Here is an 11,956-nt window from a genome sequence, read left to right on the forward strand (position 1 = left end):
ACCCTCTGAAATGGCACACACACAATCCATGTCTCCATTGTCTCAAGGCTTAAAAAATCCTTCTTTAACCATTCTCCTCCCCTTCAACTACACTGATTGAAGTGGATTTCCGGCGAACTTCCGGCGCCGACCAAGATTGCCGCCTCGCTTCGCGTTCCTTGGAAAATATGCAGTATTTTGTTTTTTTTATTGTTATTCCTTACATTGGTACCCCGGTAATCTTTAGGCATTTACTTCACAGTCGGGAGGAACTACTAATATAAGAGCAACGTCAACTCACCATCGTTCCAACCAGGAATATGACTTTCCCGAAACGGATCCAGTGTTTTTGCCTTCCACCAATAACAATGGATCTGATCCAGCCGGCGACCCTATGCGACGCCGTAAAAGGGCGAAATCGTAGCGGTCTCCTGTCAGCTTCGGAAGACGGCACATCGCGCTCCACTCCCTAGCATACTACTCGCCAATGTCCAGTCTCTTGACAATAAGTGATGAAATCCGAGCAGGTGACATTCAGAGAGAACATTAGAGATTGTAACGTTCTCTGCTTCACGGAAACATGGCTAACTCAAGAGATGCTAAGGGAGTCGTGCAGCCAGCTTGGTTTCTTCACGCATCAGCCCGACAGAAAACATACATCTTTGGTAAGAAGAGGGGCAGGGGGGGTGTATGCCTTATGATAACGAGACGTGGTTGTGATCATAAAACAACAGGAACTACAAGTCTTCTGGTTTCAGCCTGATCATAGAACTCCTCACAATACAAGTGTCGACGCATTATCTAACCTTATCTATCTACCTACTACATTATCTAAGAAATTCTCTTTCAGTATAATAATCACAGCCGTAATATATTCCCAACCAAGCAGACACATGATTTGCCTGAACGAACTTTATCTGACTCTTTGTAAAATCTGCCAAACCCTGAGCTGCAAAACAAACTCCTAAATTCTATCACATAATCGATTGTCTACCAGGCTGGTAAAAACCTGCTCATTGTTCATACTAACTTCGCACGCATATAAGGCCCCCCGCCCTCCTTTGAATAAGGCCCTCCCTCGCCCTCCGGAATGGGAAATATGTTCGCATTGCTCCAACAACAAGCATTGCGAATATGCTGATTCGGTGAGCGAGTTCATTAGGAAAGTGCATTGACGATTCGTACCCACAGCAACGATAAAACATTCCCAAACCAGAAACCGTGGATTGACGGCAGCATTCGCGTGAAACTGAAAGCGCGAACCACTACTTTTAACCAGGGCAAGGTGACCGGAAACTGACCGAATACAAACAGTTAGCTATCTTCTCTCCGCAAGGCAATCAAACAAGCTAAGTCCCAGTACAGAGACAAAATAGAGTCGAATTCAACAGTCAGACACAAAGAGGTATGTGGCTACAGTCAACACGGATTACAAAAAGAACACCGCCCCGTGCGCCGACCAGGATGTCTTGCTCCCAGACAGGCTAAATAACTTTTTTTGTCGCTTTGAGGACAAGTACACTGAGCCACTGAACACGCCGCCTACCAAAACTGCGACTCTCCTTCCACTGTTGGTTATTACTGCATTGTCGGAACTAGAAGCACAAGCATTTCGCTACACTCACATTAACATCTGCTAACCATGTGTATGTGACAAATAAAATTTGATTTGATTTAACAAGTGACATCAATAAGGGATTATAGCTTTGCCTGGATTCATCTGGTCAGTCGATGTCATTGAAAGAGCAGGTGTTCCTAATGTTTTGTACACTCAGTGTATGAAACTAAACCATAATATAAAAAGGTAGATGGTTAAGATTAAGGTGAAATATCTTACGGGGACAGAGTCGGTGACAGTGAGGGCCACCATAGCAGCCTGCCTGAGACTCAGGAAGCCCACAGTGTTGTACCTGTCCTCCATGTGCAGCAGCACCTTGCTCAGCTCAACACTGACCTGAGGAGCGACAAACATTAAGGGAACGACTATAACAAGGGAACTATATGCTTATCATTTGAATGTAGTAAACAGTGTGTGACCTCTCACCTCTCGGGCTGTAGAAGTGTTCTTCCTCACCAAGCCCTCAATGGCTCTCAGACTGAGATCCACCCTCACTGGGTCCTCAGATGAGAGGACGGCTGGGGAGAGATGGATGGAAGGATGAATGGACCAATCATTTAACAAGTTAGTAAAATAAAGAGAGCATTAGTAATCTTAAATGGGAAAGGGGGATACCTAGTCAGGCACAACTGAATGCATTCAAAAGACACTTGCACATATGAGCAATCTTTTTTTACAGGTACATGGTAACAGTTGAATAAAATGAGAAACAAGAAGAAACATAAAAAGCTTTAATTCATATTCACATTTACAAAATTTACAGCATTTCATCATTAAGACCTTCAGGAAAAAATGTCTGGAGGGTGAAAATCCCAAAACATTCTCTTTTGCTCAGAGTACTATTTCTATCCTAACTTCCTCTACGCCACAAAATCTTTAAAAAAAAGGTAGAAATGTCATGTTTCGGGTCATTAAAATGTTCTGCGATTGGATAATCCCTGTCATTTCTCCTGATTTATCGTTTATGTTCACAAATTCTGTTTGAGAGGACGGGTTTTACCTACATAACACAGCCCACATGGACATTTAATCATGTAGATAACATGGGTGGTGGAGCACGTAATAATGTAATTTATTTGGAACCGTTTTCCTGTCAGTCGGTGGCAGAAATATTCACACTTCATCATATTGTTGCACTGTGCGCAATCTCTGCATTTATAGCTACCATTCGGCAAGAGGCCGTAAAAGAGCCTGGCTGATTTTMTTTTGTGGCTGGCAGGCAGTGAATTCTTTGAGTTACAGCTGAATGAGTCAACAGACTGTCGGACCTGGCACAGCTCCTGGTATATGTCCGTTACGTTTATGGGGAGGTCAAGACCAATGTATCGCGTAAATTGCAACATCTCCTATATACAATAAGTGGTGGATTCTTAAATTTCGCTGGCAAAGCTAGGTCCGATGATAAAACATGCCAGTGTTTCTCGACAGCATCTGCCACTTTTCGCAAGTTCAAAGTATATGTGGTGGTGAACACGACAGAGTGTTCTTTAGCTCTAGTGGGTATTTTTGTAGCAGTTCATCTCGTGTTTTCACACATTGTGTGTAGCCTCTTCTTAGAAACATATTGCGCATCTCCGCTGCTTTTTCTAGATAGTCCTCTGTGGAGTGGCAGTCTGAAGAAATGTCTTCTTGGAAGTTTGAATGCATTCAAACGACATGTGTCTTCCCAATTTAACCCAACTCCTCTGAATCAGAGAGGTGCGGAGGGCTGCCTTAATCGATGTCCACGTCATCGGCGGCCAGGAGCAGTTGTTGTTGGGGATTAACTGCATTGCTCAATGGCAGAACAGCAGATTTTTCMACCCTGCCGGCTCAAGGATTCGAACCAGCAACCTTTCGGTTACTGGCACAACGCTCTTAACCACTAGGCTACCCCCTCCCCCTATTGTCACATGACAATAGTAATGGAAACATTGTGATTTTAGAGACACAAAGTAACAACAGCCTCTATGATGAAAGGGATCAGAGTCAATCTGTTACTGGGGCTCTTACCATCATCATGATTTACATCATTCAAATTCACCAAATCACTTTGTTTATAAGCCCACTAGGCTTCTCATTTGTTGTCATTAAAATGTCCTGAATAACAGAAAGGAAATACCTTGGGTGTTCCGTGCAATAGCCTAGGCCAGGTATTCCCAAACTGGAGTAGCAAAGCCGATGGGGGTACGGCAAATAAAAACGCGATTCCCCTCCAAAACATTCACATTTTCAAACAGTTTATTTCGAATACATTTGGGTGAGTTTTTTCCCCCTCGCCTGAGTAGCCATAGAGACACATACCAGCTCCACCAGCAGTACTACACATTCACCTGTCAACGACACAAGTTGTTCTGCTTCCACGAGCACATCCAATGCTAGCATCAGTAATTCTACATTTGTTGTTAGCCCAGCTAGCATGGACACTGACAGTTGTGAATCTGATGCAGCCGAAGAGCTACTACCCCCTTACCCGGGAAAGCGCCGAACAGACATCGAAGGGGCACAAATATTTATTTGAATTTAACTAGGCGAGTCAGTTAAGAACAAATTCATATTTACAATGTTCAGGGGCAGAATGACAGATTTTTATCTTGTCAGCTTGGGGATTCAATCCAGCAACCTCTCGGTTACTGGCCCAACGCTCTAACCACTAGGCTACCGGCTGCCCCAATATGATGAGAACTACATTGATTTGGGGTTCACTTATATTGGGAGTAGTGCCTTTCCTCAGCCAGAGTGTGTTATGTGCAAAAGTACTATCTCATAACTCGATGAAACCTTCACTCTTGCGCAGAAACAAAACATGACAATTTGAAAAAGCCAAGGGAGTTTTTTGAGTGAGAATAAAGACGACTTTAGAGTAGTAAGATGTGTAACAGCAACAGATAACATTAATAAGAAGGGGCTAGATGAGTCTTATATGGTGTGCTACCGAGTGGCAAAGACAAGCAAGCCCCATACTATTTTGGAGGACTTAATTCTTCCTGCTGCCGCGGATATGGCTGGGACAATGCTGGGGGAAAAAATACAAAAAAAACTATACAGACGATGACTTCATCAAAAAAACACTGTTTCACAACGCATCAGTGACATGGCAGGAGATGTTTTGAAACAATTACTGCTTCGTATACAAGCCAGTGAATTCTATGAGTTACAGCTGAATGAGTCAACAGACGTGGCGGACCTGGCACAGCTCATGGTATATACCCGTTACGTTTATGGGGAGGTCAATTAGGAAGACATCCTCTTCTGCAAACAACTGGAAAACAGAAGAGGATATTTTTAAAGTACTGGACAGCTTTGTGACATCAAATAGACTTTGGTGGTCAACATGTGTTGGTATCTGTACTGATGGCGCAAAAGCCATGACAGGGAGACATAGCGGAGTGGTAATGCGCTTGCAAGCAGCTGCTCCCGACGCCACTTGGGTACACTGCAGCATCCACCGAGAGGCTCTTGCTGTCAAAGGTATGCCTGACAGCTTGAAAGACGTGTTGGACACAACAGTGAAAATTGTTAGGTTTGTTAAAGCAAAGCCCCTGAACTCTTGTGTATTTTATGCACTATACAATGATATGGGCAAACTATGTAACACTTTTACAACATACAGAAGTGCGCTGGTTATCAAGGGGCAAAGTATTGACACAATTCTTTTAAATTGAGAGACGAGCTTTGTTAACTGACCATAATTTTCACTTGTCTGACCGCTTGTCTGATGACGAGTTTCACACGACTGGCCTATCTGGGTGATGTTTTTTCCACGCCTGAATGATCTGAATCTAGGATTACAGGGACTCTCCACAACTATATTCAATGTGCAGGACAAAATTGAGGCTATGATTAATGCTCTTCTTTGTCTGCATTAACAAGGAAAAGACACAGGTCTTTCCATCATTGAATATTTTTTTGTGTGCAAATGAACTCAAGCTTACGGACAATGTCAAATGTGATATAGAGAAGCACCTGAGTGAGCTGGGTGCGCAATTATGCAGGTACTTTCCCGAAACGGATAACAAACAACTGGATTCGTTCTCGCTTTCATTCCCTGCCTCCAGTCCACTTACCRATATCTGAACAAGAGAGCCTCATCGAAAGTGCAACAAGCGGTTCTGTGAAAATTGAATTTAAATCAGAAGCCTGCCAGATCTCTGGATTGGGCTGTGCACTGTTAAGACACAGATACCCTTTGCAACCACGTACCTATGTGAGAGTGGATTGTCAGCCCTCACTAGCATGAAAACTAAATAAAGGGACAGACTGTGTGTGGAAAATGATTTAAGACAGACTCTCTCTAATACAACCCAACATTAAAGAGTTGTGTGCCTCATTTCAAGCACACCCTTCTCATTAACCTGTGGTGAATTTTCGATGAACAAATAAAGTTGTATATGTAAGATGGCTAAATAAAGAGCAAAATTATTGATTATTATTATATTATTATTTGTGCCCTGGTCCTATAAGAGCTATTTGTCACTTCCCACGAGCCTGGTTGTGACAAAAACTCAAGCTCATTCTTATGTTTAATAAATGTATTGAATAGTGTGTGTGTGGCAGGCTTACAATGATGGCAAAGAAACAAAATTTGAGAGTGCGCTGACCATGGTGCTAGAGGGGGTACGCAGCTAGAGGTTGTATGTTTCAAGGGGTATAGGACTATTAAAAAAAAAAGTTTGGGAACCACTGGCCTAGGCTATCCTACACAATTGCACACAGCAGCCTAGACTCCGTGTCCAATCCGACGCACAGAAACATGAAAACATTAAGACGTTACATTGATGCTTTCTCTGTTAAATCTTGTAGACACGGCTGTAAATCCAGCAGACAGTAGCAGATAATCAACATAAATGAAGGGGTATTGGATCCAACTGACTTCACTGGCGCAATGAACAAAACATCAAAATATTCTAGACATTCTTACGAACGCGTGTTTTCCCGCACAGGCTGTTTTTTCATTGCATGCTATAGGTTGTTTGTCACTTGACTGTCATTCAGRAAAAMAWTTCCTGGATCAGCTGATGATGGTCGACAATATCACTAGGCCTAACTAAACAATTGGATACCAAATGCGTACCCAACAAATAGGTCTATTAGCCTACGCATAGCCTATTGAAGAATCGCGCAAGTTAGGTGATGGCCTATAATGGGTCTCCTATTCAGATGATAACGTTCACCCCTAGCCTACTGGTTAATCAGCTCACAGTCGTCTGGACACTTTCCTACGTGCAGTGGAGTAATATTTCCCTCTTTTTCATATCTAAAAAATGCAACTCGTAGCCTATTGATAGACTTTACACAGGCTACTGGTACCGATCACTACAGCCTAATACTTATTACAAGGTTGAAATTGTATTTATTTATATGTGCACATTTTTATTAATTAATGCATGAGTAGGCTTATGGATTACATTTTTCAAGATATTCCCCCAAACTTGTTTTATTTATTTAGTCTAAAATGAAGGCAACGAATGCAGGGCATTTTTCTTAATTTTATACAATATTCTGCCCATATAAACAAACATAATTTTAGAGCATAAACGCGTTGTTCCCCAGCCAGTTGCGCACACGCGGGCGAGGACGAAAGACAAAGGAGTTCRCTTCTGCTGCAGCTTTTGCTGTAAAATACAACGCGTTGCTTCGTCCATCTCCCACCCATGGAGAGACCTATATACTGTATCTTACCCTCCAGACAGTCTCGGAGGTAGCGAGGTGGGGCAGCTTGGCTCATCTCCTGGTCAGCTGACATGTCATAGGGGGTGAGTTCATCATCACTGGTTCAAACACACACAGGACAGGGACATAGAGCCTAATCAATACAACACTACTATACCATGCTTTCTTAACTGTCCATGGGAAGATTGTAGTGATTTGAATTAAATATAAAACTTCAGTCTCACAGACAAAAATTATGTTAATACATGTAGTGTATAACAAGAGGTATTACAGAGTGTTATGGGTTTGATTATGATAATACTATCTCTTACCTATCCAGCTCTGAGTCTGGGTCAGCTCCTGATTTCTGGGCCACGGAAGCAGCCTGGGATGGTACTGCCTGAGAGGGTACAGTCTGCMCTTTGACGTCTTGAGGAAGATCCAATCTGTCATCAAGCGGCTCTGTTTCTTCCTCASACAGTGGAGTCATCAGTGAGAGCAGCTCCTTGGTCTCCTCATCATGCTCATACTGAGCGGGAGAAACACAACAAATGAACACACACCCTTTCCCGAGTCCTACACAGGACTCATAACAAGACAGACATAGCCTATCTCCTTTCTTTAATGTGCACTGATCTGAACAGTAAATAGGAGAAAGCATTATGGTATTTGTTTTCACCCGTTCAGTTCTTTCAGATCAGTATGAGCAGAGAAAAGAAAACTAGGGACAGTGAGCCACTTCAGACTATAGAGATGCACCCAAAGCCTTGGGAAGGGTGCCATACAATACAGTACTTCGAATTTGAGTTTGGCTCCATTGACGTCCATGCGGGAGCTGAGACACTCCCCCACCACCATGCCCATGCGCCTCACACGGACTACACTGCTGTCCAGGTGGCTCTGCATCCCTCCCAGCATGCACTGCAGCAGCTCTGACATGGAGGAAGGAGAAAGGACAACAGGGTCGTGTTTGATTGGGCAGGAAAATGTCTTCTATTAAATGCCCAAATGAACACCACCCAGARACGGACAGGGCAGAAAGTAGTGTGAACACCTCTGACCGTGTTACATAATACTGTGCCGTAGTGTTGGGAGTGTTACCTGAGCGTAGCTCCTGTAGCTCTGCATCACTCAGTAGTCCCACACACAGCAGCAGAGCCCGGCTCACATAGAGCTGCTGCTCCAGAGGGGTGTGTCTGACTGCACTGGGGTTAGCCCAGGCCTGGCACAGCGACCGCAGCACCTGGACACACGCACACACAGTCAATAACATGATCATAAATACCCATATATCATAACAACACAAGTCTTATACATTGTACACTCACCTGTATAAGTAGTGGCCTTCTCTCCCTGTCCTGAGCCAGGTAGCCCAAAAGAATGCTCAACACACGAGTCTGGGAGAAAGGAAGTTAAAGACTTCAGCTATAACAATTTCCAACAATGATAGATTGACTAGACTCACCATCAGTTCACCGTCTCACCTCATACTTGTATTGGAGCAGCAGCAGTTTATGGGTGATGACAAACTGGGCCTTTTTGTTCTTCAACACCAGGTTCCCCATGATCCTGGACAGAGCATCAGGTCTAGGGGAAAAATAACACTTACATTACGAGAGAGAGAGGGGTAAATGCGGTGCATTAAAAAGTCTATTTTTGACACCTTTTGATAACTTCTCGCTATCTCCCATCCCTCACCTGTTGACAGCCTGCACCATTCCAGTGAGCACACTCTCCAGCCAGCGCTCTGGGACATTCTCCAGCAGCTTCCAGCACACCCTTTGCCACACCATGTCTGAACGCGTGCAGAAGGAGAGGCGAGGGGCCAGCACCCCAAATACTAACCCTGCAGAGAGAAACACACAATTATGTARCATTTCTGATGATACAATGGGAAAGTGTTACAGTTGACAATCATCAATGCAGGAGGAACACATGCTGTTTGCAGCCTTGCTTACCACTGTGTCCCTGAACACAGGCCTTCCCCAGTGCCTGGGCCACAAAAGTCAGAGAGCAGTCTTTTCTATCTGGGAACAACAGTGTATTGACAGTGAGTTACACACATAAATAAAATAAATTTCCAATAAGACAGTTAAAGTTAAAACAGCCATAAATAGGCCCTTAATCAATCTTCTGCATTATATAAAGTAGACATAAACTGATGGATGGGCATACACACCTCTCAGAGCCTGACAGGTTCTCTCTAGCACAGTGAGCATATCTCTGGCCAATAGGGGGTAGTACTGCTGGGGGAGGAAGATGGTCTTGTTGTGGTGGTGCAGCTGGTTGGCAGTCAGGTCAGGCAGAGCCACCAGGCGGCCCAGCAGGGTCTCTCTGAGCTGGGGAGAGTCGGAGAGACCCTTCCCCTGACAGCGGGTCCACAGTAGGACTGTCAGACGACCACTCTGAAGGAACCGCTCTAGGATGCTGACTAAACGGTCCAGACCTGCACTGGGGCTGCTGGAGATAGATTATCACACACATTCATGCACACACACAAGGAGAATCAATTAGAGAAATGTACAAGATGAGTATATCATTACCAAACAGGTCGCCGGCAGCAAAGACACAGTTATTCACAATATCAAGTAGCCCATTATATTGACTGTCAAYGCATTGTAATGCATCAATGTCAATTTACCTTCCTGTCTCGCTGTCGCATGGAACGTGCAAACAGCCCAGATGCTCTGTTTAAACATTAACAATCCTCACTTATGGTTTTGAAAACCTTTGGAAATGTAATATCATTGAGTAATATACTACCGTTCAAAAGTTTGGGGTCAATTAGAAATGTACTTGTCACTTAAAAATGTACACTTAGAAAAATSACATTTTTGGTCCATTAAAATACCATAAAATAGATCAGAAATACAGTGTAGACATTGTTAATGTTGTAAAAGACTGTTGTAGCTGGAAACGGCTGATAATTTATGGAATATCTACATAGGCGTACAGAGGCCCATTATCAGCAACCATCACACCTGTGTTCCAATGGCACATTGTGTTAGCTAATCCAAGTTGATCATTTTAAAAGGATAATTGATCATTAGAATACCCTTTTGCAATTATGTTAGCTATCCAGCATCTCTGAATGCCTTTGTGTAACGGAAGAAGAAAGACAGAAAAGGGTMACTGAAAAATACTGTCAGCTGCAACTGTTTAGAAGGTGTACAGTACGTAWATATTTTATATTTGTAAAATTATTTCTAGATGATATTAAAGTTAACTTCCAAAGATTTCAAAACCGACTTGCACTATTAACRTTTAGACATATAGCGTTGGGATTGTTGTATACATTGGCCGCGCTGTGGTCCATGGTTCGAATGAGTATGGGTATGGCCCCATGGATTCTAAAAGACTAAGTATCCACTATTAACATCTTCAAACATTTTTCTCACCTCATTGAGCTGATACCATCCATCAGCACTAACAGAGTCTGGTCTGGAGGACCTCGGAGGAACAAACCATCCCACAATTCTGTGCACTGGGCAACGGTAAGTAGCTGGAGCCAATCAGCATTGATGTTACTGATGAGAAACTGTAGRGTCCGGGTGTAGTGGGCTCGACTGAACTCTGCTCGCTGAGCTGATGTAATTGTACTCTGAGGCCCATCGTCCAGGTAACTGGTTAGTGTGTGTAGAGTTTTGGTCACCTCTTCCTTCTCGTTGGAGGTAGTGAGAGTTCGGACGCATTGGCCCACTGAGAGTCGAACTTCAACATCTGGGGTTAGGGACTGCATCATTCTCCAACACCTGTTGGGGACAAGATTAGTTTATATGGTTCACGTGTTCTACCAATACTTTCAAATCACTGCTAGCTAGCTTCCTACCTGGGTAACGTTAACGTTACATAATAAATGCATACATCTGTCTGTTAACAGCATCATRAGATTTTATTTAGCTAGCTAACTACTGACAGCCCGATCCCTTATTTGCTATTATTGGTCCAATTAACTAGACGTTCACACAGACGTCAATAGAAGAAGTCCTATGTTGGGATACTGATGAAAGACTATTAGGCACTCACCTGAATGTTTAGCTAACTAGCCAGTAGCCACCATTAGCCAGAATAACAGGTTGTATTCCCACACCTCTGGTCTACTCACGGGGTGATAAACGACACATTTGAAACGGTTTCACGCTGTGAATTAATCTAATTGAACAAGTACTGCAGCCCAAAACAGACTAAGGTTCAAACTGCTTTAAAAACAACCTATATTCTTCTAGSTAGTCTTAGCTACTTTTTCACGATACAAAATAACAAAACGCCTGCTGCGCTAAATGAGTGCGCTAACAAAATATGTCCGTACTGAATAAAAKTACGCAATGTGTATCAAGAAAAGTTCCGTGTGAGGACTTTTGAGTTACATTCAACAGGGCAACATGTTTGTAACAAGTCAGACTTTTTATTGCGACTTTTCTTTTATTCTGAGTGAACCTGAATTGAAAACATGCATACACATACCAGTGTAAGTAAAATCAATATTCGACATCGAGGTAGGCGGCTACTTTCCACAATATAAAAATGAAATTATAATATTGTACTGGTCATATAAAACTCAATATTSTACTAAATATGTTTTATTGTACAAGCCTCTCCTAGCCCTATCAGATGAAGTGGTCAAAYTGGCCAAGAGGAATATGACTGCTGTACAGCTGTGCTAGGAATGATCCGTCACTCCAGTATCTCTCCTCCTCAGAACTGTTGAATGATGCCAGAATATCCTCC

At 43.1% G+C, this 11,956-nt stretch overlaps 1 protein-coding gene across 2 annotated transcripts in view; it reads right to left on the reverse strand.

Annotated features, from left to right (window-relative positions):
• Window positions 1-11,515, reverse strand: part of telo2 (TEL2, telomere maintenance 2, homolog (S. cerevisiae)) — a 20,745-nt gene extending 9,230 nt beyond the window's left edge. Inside the window, exons 1-13 of one of the 2 annotated variants that reach the window (XM_024006170.2) lie at window positions 11,255-11,515; window positions 10,627-10,980; window positions 9,408-9,688; window positions 9,187-9,255; window positions 8,927-9,074; window positions 8,713-8,815; window positions 8,557-8,625; window positions 8,330-8,471; window positions 8,024-8,160; window positions 7,561-7,757; window positions 7,259-7,347; window positions 2,024-2,115; window positions 1,817-1,933 (exon numbers count right to left, since the gene is read on the reverse strand). In XM_024006170.2, coding sequence (XP_023861938.1) covers window positions 1,817-1,933; window positions 2,024-2,115; window positions 7,259-7,347; window positions 7,561-7,757; window positions 8,024-8,160; window positions 8,330-8,471; window positions 8,557-8,625; window positions 8,713-8,815; window positions 8,927-9,074; window positions 9,187-9,255; window positions 9,408-9,688; window positions 10,627-10,970 — 1,788 coding nt within the window. In that variant the 5' untranslated portion in view covers window positions 10,971-10,980; window positions 11,255-11,515. The remainder of the gene's footprint in view (window positions 1-1,816; window positions 1,934-2,023; window positions 2,116-7,258; window positions 7,348-7,560; window positions 7,758-8,023; window positions 8,161-8,329; window positions 8,472-8,556; window positions 8,626-8,712; window positions 8,816-8,926; window positions 9,075-9,186; window positions 9,256-9,407; window positions 9,689-10,626; window positions 10,981-11,254) is intronic. The other variant, XM_024006172.2, reaches the window with a different exon arrangement.
• Window positions 11,516-11,956: the final 441 nt, after the last annotated feature.

This window comes from Salvelinus sp. IW2-2015, linkage group LG17 (genome assembly GCF_002910315.2).
Source record: "Salvelinus sp. IW2-2015 linkage group LG17, ASM291031v2, whole genome shotgun sequence".
NCBI classification, from domain to species: domain Eukaryota; kingdom Metazoa; phylum Chordata; class Actinopteri; order Salmoniformes; family Salmonidae; genus Salvelinus; species Salvelinus sp. IW2-2015.